The following is a 19,810-nucleotide window of genomic DNA, read 5'->3' on the forward strand; positions in this document are numbered from 1 at the left end:
AACTGAGCCAAAAATGATTCCTATTTACCAAGCAAAATACAAACTAAGCAGGGTTAATTTTGCATTTTTGGGGTTTAAAATCGTAAATTGAATCCCAATTCTGGCTGGAATTGGTTACTGCTATGTTGTCAAAGCCTTTTCTTTATATAATCATTCGTATAAACAAGAAATATGAGGTTTCCTAAGTCAGAACTGATACTTTGTTCTCAACATGCAATTCAGGAGCTGTGAACTGTGAAGAGACAATCTGATCCTCATTTCACCTCTATTATAACGTGTACTTATAATTCAGGATACTTGCAGTAAGACTACAAGCAGAACAATAATTTAATAAAAGAACCCCTCAAACATGGTACCCTTTATGTCCTATGACTTAATAGAAAATTTTAGAATTTTATCAGTTATGCCTAATTAATACACCAAGTATCTTCCAAGATGCTGAAAAGGACTTATGGATAAAGACAGAGTCTTGTTACTGGAGGTAAAAATTCTTGCATTAACCTGAAGCTCTACAAGCACAGCACACTGAAGGTATGTGAGCACCCAGGGTAGGAAGTGCTAAGGCATGAGGATGGCAGCATCACTGATAGATACAGCTGGATTCATACATGATTTTAAGGATTAAGTGTAAATGGCACTTTTATGAGTGAAAAGTAAGGATGAGGACAGCTGTGGGAGAAAGAAATTTCCAGGGAGGAAAGAGAAGACAAAAATAGGAACACTATAGTGTAAAACTTACAGCCAAAAAAAACCACAACCTTTTTAAAACATACTAGTAATCTAGAATTTAGAAGAAATTTCTCAGTGCAAATAGAGAAGTATGAAGGCAGCTTGCAAGGGTTAGCTAAAAATGAGATATGAAAGCAAGAACTGATATAAAAAATGGATAATGCATGTCCTTAGAGAAAAAGAAAAAAAACCAAACAGCATAAAAATCAGGACAACTACAATAAATATTGTTAAGGGCAAAAAAAAGGACCTAAGCTGCTAAGCAAGGACTCAGTGAGGCCATTAAAGAAAAGGAGTGGAAATTCAGTGACAGATGATGTCGATATATTGCTGACACCCTGAATGAATTCTTTGTCTCACAATCCACAAGAGAAGCTGAAGGTCACAGAAGAAAGTGTGGAATACATTTTCCAGTAGGAAAGTGAAATATAAACATGTCTAAAGGTCACTTCAAGGTTAACAATTAGGAACTTGGGATAATTAAAACTCGACCAAGTCATAGGTACAAATGAGGGATATCCCACCACCACCAACTCAGTATTGAAGAAAAAAACCAACAGTTTCTAATAGTGGATGATTAAAGTCAAATTAGTAACATTTAAAGACTTCTTTCCTCAGATTAAAAATGGGAGTGCCTGTAACTCTGGAGCAATTTTCTGGTGAGAAGACAAGAGCTGGAAAGTAACTACAGCTGTATAACAGACTGGACTATGATAAAACTGATTACTAAAGAAAATTAAAAAATTAAAAAAAAAGAGAAAAATGAAAAATTTTAGAAAGGTAAAAGCTCCTATATAATAAAAGACTCTAAAGGGAGGGGAAAAGGGGGCATAAAAAGAAAAGCAGCAAAGAGATTCTGTGCTCTGAGAATTCAGTATTTCATTTGATATAGGAGTGGGGCTTGTAAGAGTTCGGTATCAGACCAGTGAGAGTCACTGATGTATACAAGCAAAAAGAAGTAACTAAGGCTTAAAAGTCTGCAAACTCAAAAGGCTATAAATATGGATTTAAAAGTGAAAAAGAAAACTAATTTGGAATATAAATATTTACTTAGAAAAAGCTACCAGTAAATTCAGAGGGTCCAACAAGGAAGTGAATGGATTTTATGATGACTCAGACATTAATCAGAGTTAACTCCTGTATATTTAAAATTTAACATTCAGATACCAAAACATTCTCTTGGCAGCTCTATTCCAGCAGCCATTTTCTCCTATACCTTTAGTACAACAGCCTCAAAAGATGAATTTTCTTTAGGGAAGAACTAATTTCAGTAATATTGACAAACACCAATTGCTAATACTGCATTCGACCCCCAAAGAAGTCATCTCTATAGCACAGCATGCACTTTGGTAGTGGCTATACTATAAAAGTTGCTTTGAAACTTGCACATAATTGGACCACAATGTCTCTTCTCTTTTATGACTCAATTTAGTTTTCAAATTTGGTATGTTATTCTACCAAAAAACCCTGAACTCTTACATAGTTTCTAGTCAAAATGCCTGTTAAGTATTGCAAAGGAACATCTGAAAATGCTCTGTCTTCAAATTCTGCCTTGTCTTTGTGACATTTGGGTAGCAAGCTTAGGAATGATCCAAGTACTTCACAGACCATGAACTTCACACTTCTATGGAGCTCTCATGAACTCAATGTTCAAAACACTACAAAAAATGCTGAACTCAGAAGTTAGTTTTAGCACTCAGAATAATCAGTTTTGGTTCATTTAAATAAAAGGAGTTACTTAAAGTCTTTGAAAAGTTAAAACTTCTAATGTACTTTCCTTGCCTCACCTGTCAACCACATTGAGTGCAGACACCCCAGTGAATCAGTGGGGAAAGGGATAAGCAAAGAGCTGTGATGAAACAGAAAACAAGCAGAGTTTGGAGAACACTGCAAGGACAATGAGAAATGGCAGCAACAAAGTTAGCAGACACCTGTGAGAAGGAAATACAGAGCAAAAGTCTTGATGTTTGAAGCCAACAGGCACTTCAAATTAAAAATTATTTCCTTTCCTTTACTGCACCAAGGACCACCTGAATCTTTTAGATGAAAATGGCACTAAGTGTCTGCACAAAATACAAGTACGCTATTTTACAGAGCCTGAAAACACCTGCTAGAAAAAGCTGTATTTTCACGTAAATACGTGTATTTATTCATTCATATTTTATGTACATACAAAAATATATGCATTTTTAGATGTATAAAGATATATGTGTATACAAGTATAAACATGTACACATGTGGGCATGTGAACACACATACACACAACACCCAGTGAAAAATTAGTTAAGGAAAAATTCTATATGTGTCTTGAATGATCATTTAAAATTTGTCCCTTGCAAAGTAACCCCATTTCACAATACATATATGAAAATTAAATATAGCTGGTTTAGAGAAGAAAAGAGCTCTCACCTGCTTCACCACTGTCACTGTGCCAGGTGCCATGGTAACGACAGAAGCCACTGCAGTGGTATCGTGGGATTCCGAACCCAGCTCAATGATCTGCTGCAAGATGTTTACAGCTGTTGGATCCAGTCTTTCACCTTATCAGAAAGACAGCAGCCATAAGATCATCACAGCAGAGCAGTTCTGAGGCTATGTGAATCTAAGTAGCACAGCCCTGACTCACAGCACTGTTGGTACAATTCAAAAGGCTCAACAATGTGACACTTTAATAACAGATCTGTGTCAGGAAAGTATTCACAGAACAAATTTGCCCAAGGAATGCATGAATCAGCAAGTGAAGCCACACCGATCATTTCTATGCCTATTTGAAAGAGATCTAAAAGAATACATTGAATAAAGAAACAGCCACAACTCATAGCAGTAACTGCAAAGTAGGAAGCTGCAAGGCTTTACAAATCCAAATGTGTATTTACCAGACATTCATCTTACACACAACCTACCTGTATACCTATAACCAGAACACCCATTTGGTACTTTAGAAACCTGTGTTTACCATCTGACTGGTCCTTTGCAATACCCCTCAACCTAAAAGAAGTAGTTTTATTACTAACATGCTGAAGGGAAAAGTTAATTGCTTGGGAAAGCTCATAGTTATCATTTTATAAACACTGGATCAGAACGTCTGTCCTTTTTAAAAAATTCTCTGATGTGTGTAGCCCTGCCAGAGTAAAGGGAGGTTTACAAAAAAACAAAAAAACCCCTTTTATAGTTGTACTCTGATTTCTCACAAAGTGTGGAATACCTGAATGCAGAAAAATGTTTTCTGTTATGCAGGAATACAAATTCCTACCAATGGCCCACTATTCCCACATGCCCATTGTCAGCATGAGGGAGATGTCAGACAGAGAAAGAAACTGTTAGGGTCATGTAAAGCTGCCTTATGTTTACTTTAATCACTGTGAGAGACAGAAAAGAGACAGCAATAAGAATAAATCTAATTTCTTAATTTAAATTCTTTCAAACTGAGGTTGATACTGTGATAGTAGTCTAGGTCAGATAATTTAATTTCAAATAGCAAGTATTTATATTTTGTTATTTACATAAGAAAAAAGTGTATCTGAGTACTGAAAAATGTTTGCTTGCTCTTTTTTGTTTTTTTTTTATACTATAAAACTGCCTTTAGACAAGATATTACCTTTTTCATACTAAGAGGGAATATGCTGGAAGAGTATCTGAAGTTGGATGCTCTAAAAGCAAGATTACTCAGAAAACTATTGTCTCAAGCTGAAAATAAAAACTACTATCTACAGTACATTCCATGACAATGTTTATTTTAATTTAGATATACAAAAGTTAAAGGGGAGTTCTCAAGAAGTTTTCACTTACTCAGAATTTCCACTCATTAAAATAATACACAGAAATTGGTAGCAATGTAATTAAATTGCAACATGCTTGGAAAATCTGTAAAAAGTGGGAGTTTTTGACATGTATCTGTATTGTGAACTATAAAGACCACAATGGTAAACAATTGTAAAATGTTGTCTTCTGATAACCAGGGCATTTATTTATATGCATTACAAAACACTCATAGTAATATCTACTCTAGTCTCTGTTTTAAGACTCTCAGAAATCTGGGCATTTTTTCTTTTCTTCCAGTTTTTGTTATTTCCCACTTAGCAGACATTATCTAATGCTACTCTTTTCCTCCTCAACCTGATACAGAATAGCTCACTTAGTTTCATGTACCATCAGAATTGAGATTGTTAGTGCTGTCTTGGGAACATGGTAAATGAGCTATTCCACCATGTCGCTCCAGCAGTCCTGCTGACTAAAGCCAGAGAGGGAGAAAAATAACAGCCAGTGGATTGCCATTGGATACACATCATCTACTCTGCCAAGATAGCTAATTTCACACTATATTTAATAATATAGGCAGGAAATTCCACACAGCTAATAATACAGTGCAAAACAGGCAGTGATAATTATTAATGACTTCAGGATATAGAAATTCATAATGAATTATAATTTCTCATTTATACTTGGAGAAAATATAACCCCCCCAGAACTAAGTTCTGGATGACTAATTTCATAATTTTTAATAGGAGATCACAGGAGATCATCTACTGCCCAGTACACTCAAAAGAATAAGGTATTTTGGAAAAAAAGGTGTATTTCTGTTCCAACCTAGAAAAAGGTAACTTACTGTTCTCAGAAGTGTATCTAAGGTTCTGTAAGGCAGCTACAGCAGCTTGAGTGCCTTGAACATCTTCTCCAGCCTCTGTGATATGGAGATATTGAGTGGATGCTTCTTCAGCAACTTCAGCAGTTAACTTGGAAACAAAACCCAGCCAAGGCATGAATAATCTCATTTCAGTGATTTAAACAACAATAAGGAATGGGTTTGGACAACAAATACTGTAACAAGAGCTATACAATGTGAAACAGAATTCAAGAGTATTACATGGGAGGTGGGATGATCATCCCACGGTGTTCTAGATTCTACTTCAAAAGTTGTTTTAAGGATGTTAACTTGTTGTCTGAATAATAATAATAAGCTGAATTTATTTTTGTTGCACAGTTATTTTAGAACTAACAACAGACTTCTACTACATCAGAGTTGAGAAAAGAACTTTTGAGCAAAATGAATTTATAATGCAGATCTGCTAAACACCTCAGAAGCTTGAAAAAAATGGCATTTTGTTTCAGAAAAGTTATCCTTTCCATAAGCTAAGTTTCAAGACAAGCTGTCAATATGTATTCCTGCTCTGATGTGACTCTTTCTTTATAGACAGTTCAGCAACAGAGACATTCTTGCATCCAGGATATCCTCTTACTTTTTCAGCTTTGGGCATCTACTGGGAAAGTGTACAGATGATCACTTGGAATATGGATACAAGGCTTTGAAGGGCTACATTTTAAAATGCTTGTCCCAGCTTCTTTGAACAGCTGTCCAAATAGAACCTACTCCAGTGTTTTCCAAGGACTTATCCTTCTGTGTGTGGATACTCAATAACTATTAGACAAGACCTGCAGGTCAGCTCTTCCAAATCAGGCATTAGATTTGTGATGGGGGAGGACTGAAATTTAGCAGAAGAGGTCTGAAACTGTGGAGGTCAGCCAACTGCAGTTGGCTCCTGGCTTTTTCCTCTCATTGGACTTCAAAATCAGCCTGCTCGGGCAATGGAACACTCAGGTGGCCAATCATAATTTTTTAATAGAAGTGTCTAAATCTGTAGTTTCCCCATCGATTCTGCATCTGCAGGATTGAAGCTGAAAACACAGAACGTATCATAGAAGACTTACTCTGCACAACATTATCATTTTTTCAGCTGATCAATTAAAAAATTCCATTTTCTAGATTCTAGCCTTCTCCGGACCAAGACATATGCTTTTCTCTGCAGCTTTGCTCATCTTACAGTTAACACCACACACTATTCAGTATATTACAAAATGCAGTGAGTTTTTCAATTTCATGGTTTTTGCTAAAGTTTTCACCCTTCCTGCTGCAAATAGAGGACTGGAAGCCTAAAATGCAAAAATAAACATTTACAAGGTTGTTAACCCTATCATATATTAAAATTTAACAGACATAGCAAGGTATGCATTCAAATGAAGATAAGATCCCATGACCTGATCTTATATAAAGTCAGAACCACATTTTTGTATGCTTCTTATTTTTATCCTTACTTCTCTCCCCAGAATTTTAAAAAAACTTAGGGTCAAAGCCACTGATATTTTGCTTTACCTCCCATTTGGTCTCCCCATCATTCTCCACTAACTTCATTCCATGCTTGTTTTTAAGATGTCTGTTGAACTCCCATTTTGTACCATACACAAAGCTGCAAACAGGACATTTAATGCCACCTATAAGGAAACACAAATAAATTCCTTGGACTATTTTCATATAATTCTTTTTCAAGGCAGTAACAACCCGTTTAATTTGACCCCATCTCAATCAAGCCATGTAACTGTAAATTGTTTTCCTGTAGCCATTTGTCCAACATGAAGAATGTTAATATTTAACATATACATCAATGGCACGCTTTAATAATTTTTTTTTAAATGTATCTTCTCTAAGACAGCTGTTCCAGTTTTTTCAAACTTTGTTCTTTTTATTTGTACATTAGCAAAGTAAACTAGGAAGAGTTAACAAAGTAATATCCTCTTCACCCAGATATCTTTGCTCTTGAGTTTTATGTTAACATGCAAACTGTAAATAAAGTTTTCTGTCTACAAAATGACACATAACATGAAGCTAGCACAATGTTTACTGTGTGAGTGTGCAGCATTACAGGTAAAAAACTGAGCATGAAATCATGAGAATCCAATTTTCTACACCAGATTAAACAGCTTTTACTTCTTTTCTTATGAAAATCATTTGGTCAGATGTTAGATCTCAGCTGCTTGTAATTATGCCAATTTCTCCTTTTTCCTCTCTATTGACTAAAGAGAACAAGAATAACCTGCCTGTGATAAATGATTGCATTAGGTGACCAGAACCCAATCTAACAAACCTAATGGCTCGGGAAGTGCCTTATGCCACTGCAGGAACTGTGCTACCATGTGGCTGACTCCACATCATTGTGGCCAAAGATGATGCTTACTCATGATGTTCAAATGCTTCAAACAGACTCACAGAAGCTGGTTATTAGCCAAGACCTGGGTGCACAGTCCTTTATGAACAAGGTGATTAGAAAAAACAGACCATTTTTCATTAATGGAAACCTACCATATGGTATCCTACCAGGTGAAAAAAAGTAAACATTTTATTTTGATAAAACAGAATATAACTACACCCAGTCTCTAGGGGATTCACCAACACTTGTTACTACACAAACCTCCCTCTTTGCTCTCTCAGTCTTTACCAAACTTCACTGTTAGAGTAGATGCTCAATATTTCATCTCTAAACAAATCTGAAATAGCTTCACTATTAAGGGAAACTCAAAAAGTTCAGATTAGAACAATGACATTATCAGTTACAGAAAATGAAATTACACATTAATTTCACACCAATCTGCAGCATGAGGAAAAACCCATTGCTGTGAAACAGTGAACACTTTTCTGCATTACTTTGCTATTGAAACTATTATAACAACACACCAGGTGAATTAAATCCGTAACTTTTGTCATTATGACTTTAATTAAGTAACAAGTAATAGAAGCACAGAATTAAACTGGTAATATAGAACTCCATATCGGTGACTTGATATGAAAGCTCAGAAAAATTAATTTCTAGATGATTCTTTAAAATAATGGGTAACATACAGAGAAAGCCAATGAATTACATGCCTTTACTACTTTCAATAACAAAACTGATGTTTGTAACAAAATACTGCAGGCAGATCTTATATAGCTCCATAACTTTCTTCCATTGACATGTGCTCTCCAGTTTATTTATTGGCCTAAAATCTCCATAAGATAACTCTTATTTTCTGTCCAAAGAAAGCACATGATGACAGCTGTATAACAGAACACTGAGGCCACAACTAGATCCTCATGTGTGCACAAGTAGCTGCACAAACACAAGTGAAAATCTCTCAGATACATAAACAAAATATTTATGGATGGGAAGGAGGATTGGTGAGGAGAAAAGAAAAAACTGAGGAAAACTTTATGTGACTTGCCCAGCACAAAGCAAGTGGAACTAAAAAAATAAGCCATCAAGTGAGCACACAGGCAGGGCCTTGCAGAAAAACTAGTGGGTAGTGCATAAGTACTCTTGTTGCCTTTGCAGAATACATCAAATTCTTATGGTATTTATTTTCCTTTATTACTTTATAACACTAAAATAAATGCCAGATCATAGACTTCTACTTAAACAAAGAAACATGCACAAACCCTGCAAAATCCCAAGCATTTCTCTGATCCTGGGTGATTCCAATTTCTACCACAAGCCCAGAAATTAAATACTGCTGTCTATCCTTGGCAATGCAGTTGCTCAAATGAACACATTCCCTCTTCCATGAATCATTCATTTATTTATAAGCTCATTCTAGGAATCTTGAGTACAGTCCAGCAGTCTACATTCATATAAATATTTCCAATTAAGATTATCTGCAGTGCCTGCAAATGCCTCAAAAACCAATTGAGTAGAGGAGATGAGCAAGTGTGAGGCATTCACTCTGGGCTCAGTGGGTAACTTAGAACAAGCAGAATACAATACAAATAGATATAGACAGCTTTTACTGATATTAATCTTTGTTACTTTCCCCTCTCAATTTCTTTCCAAGCCTTTTTTGCCTGCTGATATTCTCTCCTTTTCCTTTTCATCTATAGTCCTTTCATTTCAAAGGGTTTGCTTAATATCAGGTCTGAAAGGTCTTCTTCCTTTATATGAATACATGAATAATTTTCCAAAATTGCTTTTCAGATCTATGAATATAGTAAATTGAAACTAAAGAGAAGCTAGTCAGACAGCAAGGTGCAACTTCCGGCCCAAGCAGCTCAGAAACACAGAGAATCATCAAAAGGTTTGGGTTGGAAGGAACCTTAAAGATTATCCTGTTCCAAACCCCTTGCCAACTGGCAGGGACACCTTCCACTAGAACAGGTTGCTCAGGGCCCCTGAGCCTCAAGTGGGCTTGAACACTTCCAGGCATGGAGCATCCACAATTTCTATGGGCAACTTGTTTCAGTGCCTCACAATGAAGAATTTCTATTACCTTGTATGGCATTCAGGTGTCATATATGACAAATATGACTTGTCATACTGCATGATGTGTCCACAGTAATCTGCTTGTGTTGTGTGAACCAAATACAGAAGACCTGATTTGCAAATCAGGAAAACTTTTATAAACTTCAGTAGGATTCATGTTTATCACCTCAAAATGCAAATGTCTCCCACAAGGAACAATTCTTCCCTCAGTGAGATACCAAAACACCGAGAAAAATTCAGTGTTTCTATAGCATGATAAAGAATCTCTGGTCTTATCTGGAACCCAGGTGCAAGATCCATCTGATGCATCACAGAGCAGGAATTTGAGTTGGCAAAGGAAGCTGCATGTGGGAAAATTGCACCTATTAATACAGCTTTCTTCATTACAGAGCCCTGAGAAGAGACACTGACTTCATAGCTCCTACATGGATTTGATGCCCCATTACTGCTCTAAAATGCCTGACTTTTTCACAGATGAACGTGAAAAAGTGTGAATTCCACAGATGAATGTGGAAAACAGACACAGCACTAATGTCAGCACAGGAAATATAAATGCTGTGTAAGGAGGGGAAGAGAAAGAAGGATGCGAAGTCAGAGATGCAAAGAACAGAACAGGCTCTTTCAGTTGGAGGGGATCTACAAGGACCATCTAGTCCAACTGCCTGACCAAATGATGGAGGACCAAAAGTTAAAGCTGTTGTTAAGGGCATTGCCCAAATGCCCCTCAAACACTGACAGCCTTGGAACACTGATCACCTCTCTGGGAAGGCTGTTCCAGTCAACTTCTCTGTAGAGAAATGCTTCCTAATGCCTATTACCGCAGGCCTGGTTCCTACGGTGTATCACCGTGTCCCGCAGCTATAGGGAGGAGGAGGAGGAGAAGATCCAGCAGGCAGGAATTGTGCAGCAAGATTGATTTATTTAATTATTTTACAAACTCTTTTATAGACTTTTTTCTTCATAGTCTAATTGGACAAAGGACCAGCCACCCCTTGGGGGCGATTGGCCAAAATCCTAAAACATCCATTATCAAAATATTTTCTACTATACCATAAATAAGACTTTCCAAGGTTGCAGGTGGCTTGGTTGTTTACATTCCCTGCTACCTCTTCTGTGAGAGAGAAAAGTCTCTCATGGACTTAGAAAAATAACAAGAAGATCCTCACTAACAGCATTTTTGTACCTACAAATGCCTAGGCACAGTTTTGAACCATTCCAATGTTTCCTACCGCTGCATCCCATGGAGAAGAGCTCAGCACCTCTCTCTACCCTTCCCCCCCTCAGGAAGCTGTTAGAGAGCAATGACGTCACCCCTCAGCCCCCTCTTCTCCAAACCAGACAAGCCCAGAGCCCTCAGCTGCTCCTCACAGGACATGACTTCCATTCCCGTCACCAGCTTTCTTTCCCTCTGGAAACAGTCATGAACCTTCACATCCTCACCTGGTGGGTCCCAGCCCTGCACTCAGGGCTCCAACACTGAGCACAGCAGGATAATCCTCATTTTTCCTGGCTGGTCATGCTGCATGCAATGCACCCCAGGATGGGGTTTGCCCCCAGGCGCGCCAGGGCTCATTGCTGGCTCCTGGAGAGCTGCTGCCAACCTGCACTCCTGGATCCCCATCTGCAGGGCTGATCTCCCTACTTAGACCTGTGCCAGGCATTACTCCATCCTAAGGAGAATCTGACACTTGAACTTGTTAAATTTCATCCTGTTAATCACTGTCCAATGTTCCAATGCGGTGGAAAAAGGATATCCACCACAGAAAAAGTTAAAGGCTCTTCTCTCGCATCTCACCCTAATGTCTCCATTTTAAGGCTACTCTTGCATCTCAACAACTTTACAGTTGTTTGTTTCAGTGGAAAAGAATTATTTTCAGAAGTGCATTTATCTGGCTCCCAAAGGGAAAGCCTAATCAGCTCATGATTAATTTTATTTGTTCAAGACATTGCAACTATGATCCCTAATTTATACTAAGAGAATTCGTTCTCTGATACCTATTCCTAAGAGTGGCTACAGACAAATAATTCCTTGCAGTGCTCAGATATTTGGGAAGTTAAACAAAGCTCCCTATAATGCACAGTTCTTCCTTCATCTGGGTGACCACAAAATAGAGGCTCTGAATACTGACCAAGCAAATACTACTTCCTTAAAACAACCGCAGGTTCCCCATGGACTTACACTGTCTGTGAAAATAATTGTTAAATTACACTATATATTCCTACCCTGAAATTTATAGATATTTACTTTTAAAATTATTTGGTTTTTTGACAAAAAGGAAACAACGAAATGTTATATAAAAACAACACAGACCCATTACTTATTGTAGTTACATTTTTCCCCCTTACAGTGCAAGTTTAAAAGGAGAGTCTCAGATTGAGTTATCTTTCTCTGTGTCATGATTTCAGTATTTTAACATGGATTAATGCCTTCAATAGATAAATGTTATGTGTTAGATGAATGGTTTGGAAATCCCATTTAGAAATAATGTAACCTTAGAAGAATTATATTTAATTCATTATCTAATACAACAGCATTACTTTGGTCTCTGTTCCTCTTCAATGAAATCAGAAACTGAAGATTTCAAAAGATATTATTAAACTGTTCATAGTTTCTATTAAAAAATAGGGAAAACACTTTCTAAAATTATGTGTAACAAAGAAGAAAACTTACTTTTACCAAGAATTAAAGTATTTTCAACACACTTCAATACATAATCTGGCTTTCTCCTCTTCTTGCTCAATATTCCTCACACCAGGCAGTAGAACTGAAGGAGCTTGACACCCAAAAACATACCTGACTGCATTATCAGTTGTTTTGCTTTGGTTCATCTACCCAGTGTGTAACAGCAAAGCTACTCATGTGAGTCAGACAAATCTTAAATTAGAATGTTAAGATTTCTGTTATACTACTAATAAAGTCTTGGGTTATTTACAGACATGCTTCCTTTGCCCATAAACACAGACATGCTTCCTTTGCCCATAAGCAAGATTGTGAGCATAACAATTCCTAACCTGTTTTACCTGTACTCTCCTTTTACCCCAGATTTTTCTAGTGGGGGAATGATTTGCTGCTATTTACTCTTCAGTCTCTTTCCTTATGTTTGCTCAACCTTACCTCAAGTTCAACCTTGCAGAATTGTCACAGAAATTTATCAGCAGAATGGTAGAAATTTATCATTCATTTCAACAGACAGTGATCCTTTACTTACAGAAAGAGACAAGTGTCAATGATAAATGTATGCAACAACAAACAGCACAGGCAAGGTCAAACAAAACTTTGGTTCACACACCCTTAAAAACCAGGAACAAAGGACTCTGAATGAAGGGTAAAAGGTGGCCGTTTCCAAATTACTAAAAAGGAATAACGATTTATCATGAAACACCCAATAAACTGAGGAACACATATTGCACAAAAGTTTATCTTCACACCAAGTTTGCTTCAGCAAAAAAATATAACAAATCTTATATGGTGGAGATGTACCTTGTTGGATAAGGGCTTCAGCTGCAGGCTCCCCAGACCCTGCATTGACATATTCTTCATTAGGATGTTTCCTGTTGTAATGTCTCTTGAGGGAACCAGAGATATTGCAGGAATAGTGGCAGTGTGCACAGCGGAAGGGCTGGGAGCAAAAAGGAAAATGTTGGACTGTATTTCCTCACCTTTACCAGGAGATACAGGTCTAAGCTGAAATGTTTTGATCCCAAGAAACCACGTCCATTTCTGGCTTAGGCATCTTTCAAGGAGACCCTCCGAAATTCAACATAAATGGAAAGTGTAACTAAACATTGCCTAAATTTGGTACTTTTTATTATGTGCAAGACAACAAGTATTCTCAATATTGTAAGATTATTACACAGTTTCTTTAATTCAGTAAATTGTGTGCTTTCATAATTGATGATAACAGGCCTGACCATATGGAGACTGTCTACTATGAAATTACTCAGCTGTTGTGGGCTTTGGACTGAAAGAGGGGAGCAAGACAACTAAAATAACTGAAACTACAACATGGTTGTACAGTCAATCTAATTTAACAGGTTTCCCTTTCTTTTAATTTTTTCTTTCCTTTCCCCTTTCCCTTTTCTTTCACCTTTCCCTGGCATTTACAATTCTATGACCATTTGGTGAGCTAGTTTTGGCAACTAAATTAATTAATTTTTTTAAGAACACGTCTCTCTTCAACTGACAGGGAGACAAATTCCTAAGGAAAAAAAATGAGGAAAACAAACATTTGAGCCTAAAGTTAACCTTTGAGAATAACTTTCTGACAGTTATCACAGTTATAGGAAGCTTGACACAACCATTAGGTCCTGGAAAAGCATGCAGACATTGACCAAAGTCCTCAGGGAAAAGTCAAATACCTGAGAATGGGATGCAAAATGTCTCATGCACAGCAGCCCCACCTAAAGCTGCTCAGCAGAAAATGGTTGGTACAGAAATGTTCATCTAGGAGCTGAATTTAAAGCAGAGAAATGTCAGGGTCCATTAATTAGAACACTCTCCTAAGCTCATTGCTCACGCTCTTCCTTCAGGCTCCAAACAGCAAAAATAAGGAAGAAAAGTGATGTTCAGACTCCCTTAACCTTACACTTCAGACAGTACTGTAACATTCAGCTACTCAATATTTCAGAGATGGGTACTGTCTTTCTATTGCTGAAACTGTCATTTTTAAAAGACAGTAATCCAGACAGACTGCTGTGTTCTTGTAGCACTCTCTTGTGCAAGTCACACATGTCACCTGCTATTGGACAGCAGGATTGCAAATTCATGGAGCTGGGAAATATGATGGATTAAAGGATAATTAGATCACGTAAGTAGTGACATTTCTCTGAGTCTCATAAGCATGAAAACAACTGTCCTAGAAGGAGGCAAACATTTTTTTAACTCCTTTACACAAATACTCCTGATTGATCTGATCCAGTGGTCAGTACTCTTGACAATGCCTTAAATTGCCACACTTATGTGCAAGCAGATCCCGAGGTCAGAACCAGCTACATTTCAAGAACTGCACTGTGAGTACATTCATCACTTTAGCCATCAAAAAAGGAAAATTATGTATTTTCATTTACAAAAAATCCTTTAAAAATGTAAGTCTGGAGCAAAACCACATACTTAAGAAAGAAAAATTATTTGTTCAAAATGTATCATCTCTTTCGATGACTTGTTTTGTCTTCCAAAACTTAAATCATCATTGAAAAGACTGCTTGCCTTTCTGCTTTATGGCTCTTGTTAAGAATGCCTGCAGTGTACTCTTTATAGAAGTACAATGATCTGTTAGATAATGAAAGATGTTACATATGAAAATAGTATGATGTTTTCAGTAAGAAATATGCTTATTGTCAAGATAAAGCCTCACATTAAAATGAACATTTTCATAAATACAAAATACTTTTTTTTCTGGAAAAGAAGCTAGTATAATTCCTATTTACTGAATATAACAATTGACAATACATTAAGAGCTATCATGCTGAGAACCAATGTGAAATTTAGAAATAAAACCGTACTACCATTTATTAAAATAAACTGTATCTCTAATTTCAATACTTCACAGAAGCATGAACAATTTTCAAAACTCTTTCCAATGCATGTTTCAGATAAATGGGCTGTTTTAAAATTAATTCTCTTCAATTTTCTTCAAGTATATGAACTCATCTACAGTACAACAGACTGGCAATCTTCAGGGAAAATTAAGGTGGGCAATGAACAGCGATATAGGGAATTTGCTTTCATGCCTCCTTAGGACATTTTAAGGTACATATTAAATCCACTCTCAGGGACTGACAATCAAACCCAATAATGCTTGTTTCATATTGCAACACACAGATATTTTTGTCAAGTAAAACTACTAATTACAAATTGGTCATGAACAAAATAACCCTATCTCAAAAGTCTGAATATAAAGTCAAAATTTCTAAAATATTAAAATATTTATATACTGTTAATTGTCACCAAACAGGAAAATGTGCCAGTTTTAATATTGTTATCTGAAGTTCTCTGTATTTCCTAATAACTTTAAGCACGATTTATATGTTTTCTTACCTTGAAAGAGACGTGTTGTTCCATATGACGTAGGAGCTGTGGTTTCTGGGCAGCTGTATAGTCACACACTGTGCATTTAAACTGCTTTCCTGAAATGGGAATAGGAAATGGAATAACTTTTTCTATTTAAGTTTAGAAAACTACTGATTCTATTTCCCCATAAATTCCAAAATGCTAAGAATGAACAATACGAGAAGTCTGGCGCTTGCTCTGCAAAACTTTGGTTAAATAGAGCTAAGAGCAGAGTATGGGAGGAAAAAAGGCCCGAGTGCAATCTTTAAATTGTAAGCATTAAACACTCTGGATTCTCCTGGGATAGTCACTTGGGAAAGAAGAAAAAGAATTGTTATAGTGCACCCTAAATGAAAGGAGGAAATCCATTATTTACAGCTGCAGGCAGGCACAGCTACTTTGCTATTTGTAAAGCACACTTGGAAATCCTTAAAACACCCATGTTTGATCATGCTCACATGGTTTTATTTATTTCTGTCCATAACACTGAATTGCTATGATTCAAATACATTTTCCCTTCAAAGCAGTCTCTCTCACTAATTTATTTTTTCCCTTATGATTTAAATGCACACTATTTCCTTCTTTTTATTCTCTGGGTTTCATACTCCCTTTCTCCTTATTTTGCCTCTAAGATTCTATCAGGGCTGCTACCTCCAGCCAAATTACAAGGTGCATTAAATACAGAAGGACTTCATTCCTGAATTAAATAAGCATGGCTGGCAAATTGTATTTGACTGACGTGCAATAAGGATATGCTAGAAACTACTCCAAAAGCAAAAGAAGCAAAAAGTAAAGTAGAATAGAGAATATTCTGTATTATCACAAAGAAATGGGGTTTCTTTAGATTCCAGATCCTGATGTAAAAAGTTACAAGCATTTTATACTAAGTGTGAAAGTTTCTATAAAACACGGCTAAGAAGAACCTTCTGGTATCTAAATAAAATAATGAAAACTAGGCTTTTTGGTTTGCTTCTACTCACAAACAGTAATGACCCTGGGCTACAGAATTGCTTTCTATCATGTCGCTCTTGAGAAGTCTGTCTTCTGGAAAAGAATAAATCAGACACAAAACTACTTTATATTCCACTGCTTAAACTGACCTTGCAGGGCTGTGATATTTGAACAAAAATTGCTTGGATTCATAAGTCAGTAAGACAAGACTCATGAACAGTGAAACATCTTTCAGATTCACTTATTCATGAAATAACTGAAGAACACTAGGTGTGTGCTGGTAGGAACTTTTGCAGTGCTGTCACTTCAGGAAGGGACCTTGAGCAAAGAGAAGCTGTTGCTCAAGAGGCTGAAAGTCCCCTGACAAACCACATTCCTGGTGACAAACGTTCTCTTCTTTTTTCACAGCGGTTTGAAATGCATGAGAAGTTTGTTGGGGTGGACTTAGTGAGGAATATTACTTAAGACTCCACAGACAGTGAGATCCTGTTTCCACTGGAGCCAATGGCAAAACTCACCCTTCAAATGTATGAGGAATTTCCTGTAACAGTTTTGGAATTGTGAAAAGCAAGGCAAAAGAGCCTAAGTCTTGGATTTATTTGTACCAGTCAAAAACGGAGGTTCATCAAAAAGGAACACAGAGTCATAGAATGGTTTGGGTTGGAAGGGACTTTAAAGGTCATCTTGTTCCAACCCCCCTTTGATGGGCTAGGACACCTTCCACTAGAAGTCACCACAGTTATTCCAGAAGATGATGAGTTTGAAGCCAGATAAAGAAGGCTCCTGGTAATAACAATGCCTCTAGAGTCAAGGTTTCAGCCTGACCTAGCAGTTATTTGTAAGAGAACATAGCTCTTCACTTGGATTTCAATATTTAAAGCTAATTTCACACTTTTAAACCCAATCCAGAGATGGCGAGATCCTGCTCAACTATGGCACTATTCTTAACAGTGCCAAAATTCAAAGCAGCCTCAGATGAATTGCAGTAATGACTTACACACACATAGATTTTGTTCAAGAAATGTAACTAACAGGTGAAAAAAATTCAACTTTCATTGCTGAATATTTGATCATGCCAGATGGTGAAAACAAAACAGAAAGGTTTTGAAATTAAACCCCATGTAGTGATTTACTTTACAGGGACATAGAAAGAGACCTTTTAATTTTTCTTTATAGACTGATCATGCTTGAAATTTCCTTTTCATTCAAACACAAAAACCTGCCTCCTTCTCCCAGCCAGGAATCAGCTGAGGACTGCATTTGGTAAGTAAAATCTTGATTCTTGCCTATGAAGTTTAGATGCATGTGCCACACCTACTTGTTACTGACCAAGTTATTTCAAAATACTGGAAAGTACTTTTTGAGTAACAAGTGATTTACTAACTCACAGTATTTCTGCAGTAACTTTGGTAATAAAACAGTAACTATAATCTTCCTGTAACGTAGCATATTGATGTAAAGGGGATTCTCTCTCACTTGAACACACAGACATAAGCATTACTTAATATCTCTGACACAGAAACTTCATATACATTCTAAAAATGTAACAGAGCATTGTCTGCTTTCTGTGAAGATGTAATTTGAAGAAAAAAAAAAGAATGGAAATGAAATGGTCAACGAAAAGTGGAATGAGGTTTCACAGAGTTGCATGAGTAACAAAGATCAAGATACTAAGTCATAGTGAAGGTCTGTACAACTTATCCTGCTAAATAATTTACTTCAATTTGATAATCACAGAATAATAAAGTATTGTTGTGCTCTAACTTTTGATATAAAATGGGGTACTTTTCTGGATGTGCATCTTGCTTTTTACAGTTATCATCATAGAAATATTAAAATTGCAGGGCAAATAAGGTGCTGCATGTGAGACTGTAGAGAGTCAGTGCCCAGGTTTGCCACTGGCTGATTAGACATCAGGACAGGGCCTTGTGTCTGCTGGGCTGCTGGATTTGCCATGAGGATCCTAACAATATTCTCATAGAACAAAACAGTAAGAGACTTAAATATAGAACTATCGGCAATTTCAAACTACCAATTATTTTTGATGTATTGAGATCAACCATTTTCTGTAAGAACAAGGAAGGCATATAAATTTCAGAAAACACAAAATTTCAGAAAAACCTAGTATTTCAGAGACAGCTGTCTGTCTTTCACAGAAATTAGTTTTTGTCATGGGTTAGCATAGCTACGGAAGTGATTCTCTTGCAAAGAGGTGCTTACAGCTTCCTCTATGACCTGACAGAACCTATCAACTGGCTAGTTTGAATGCTGGCAACTTTTTAAGCCACTTTAAAAGCCACTCTTTAGCTTGACACGCCTCTGTGGTCCACATTTAAGAATGGACAAACCCCGGAAAAGCTGTCTCTTGCTTCTGGCCTTGGGGCAGGTAACTGGGGGGGACCCATGCGGCCCAGAGGGGCCAGGCCCTGCTCAGCCCGGGCCGGGCCAGGACACAGCATCCTGGAGCCGTGCGGCCCTGTTCCATCCAGGCCCCCCACAGCCCTGTTCCATCCACAGCCCCCCTGTTCCATCCATAGCCCCCCACAGCCCTGTTCCATTCACAGCCCTGTTCCATCCACAGCCCCCCCACAGCCCCCCTGTTCCATCCAGGCCCCCCTGTTCCATCCATAGCCCCCCACAACCCTGTTCCATCCAGGCCCCCCACAGCCCTGTTCCATCCACAGCCCCCCTGTTCCATCCATAGCCCCCCACAGCCCTGTTCCATTCACAGCCCTGTTCCATCCACAGCCCCCCCACAGCCCCCCTGTTCCATCCAGGCCCCCCTGTTCCATCCATAGCCCCCCACAACCCTGTTCCATCCAGGCCCCCCACAGCCCTGTTCCATCCACAGCCCCCCTGTTCCATCCATAGCCCCCCACAGCCCTGTTCCATTCACAGCCCTGTTCCATCCACAGCCCCCCCACAGCCCCCCTGTTCCATCCAGGCCCCCCTGTTCCATCCATAGCCCCCCACAACCCTGTTCCATCCAGGCCCCCCACAGCCCTGTTCCATCCACAGCCCC

The 19,810-nt window shown here is 37.8% G+C and overlaps 1 protein-coding gene across 6 annotated transcripts in view; it reads right to left on the reverse strand.

Annotated features, from left to right (window-relative positions):
• ZFAT (zinc finger and AT-hook domain containing) overlaps nt 1-19,810 on the reverse strand; it is a 77,865-nt gene that overhangs the window by 9,185 nt on the left and 48,870 nt on the right. For 3 of the 6 annotated variants that reach the window (XM_042035952.1, XM_042035953.1, XM_042035955.1), the window contains exons 11-15: nt 15,826-15,914; nt 13,270-13,408; nt 6,878-6,996; nt 5,336-5,462; nt 3,139-3,269 (exon numbers count right to left, since the gene is read on the reverse strand). In XM_042035952.1, coding sequence (XP_041891886.1) covers nt 3,139-3,269; nt 5,336-5,462; nt 6,878-6,996; nt 13,270-13,408; nt 15,826-15,914 — 605 coding nt within the window. Of the gene's footprint in view, nt 1-3,138; nt 3,270-5,335; nt 5,463-6,877; nt 6,997-13,269; nt 13,409-13,448; nt 13,537-13,568; nt 14,240-15,825; nt 15,915-19,810 lie in introns of those variants that run through there. The other 3 variants (XM_042035954.1, XM_042035956.1, XM_042035957.1) reach the window with 3 other exon arrangements.

The sequence above is a fragment of the Corvus kubaryi genome, unplaced genomic scaffold, assembly GCF_017639235.1.
Source record: "Corvus kubaryi isolate FWS band 111438036 unplaced genomic scaffold, C.kubaryi_AGA036_p1.0 37385, whole genome shotgun sequence".
Classification (NCBI taxonomy): Eukaryota; Metazoa; Chordata; class Aves; order Passeriformes; family Corvidae; genus Corvus; species Corvus kubaryi.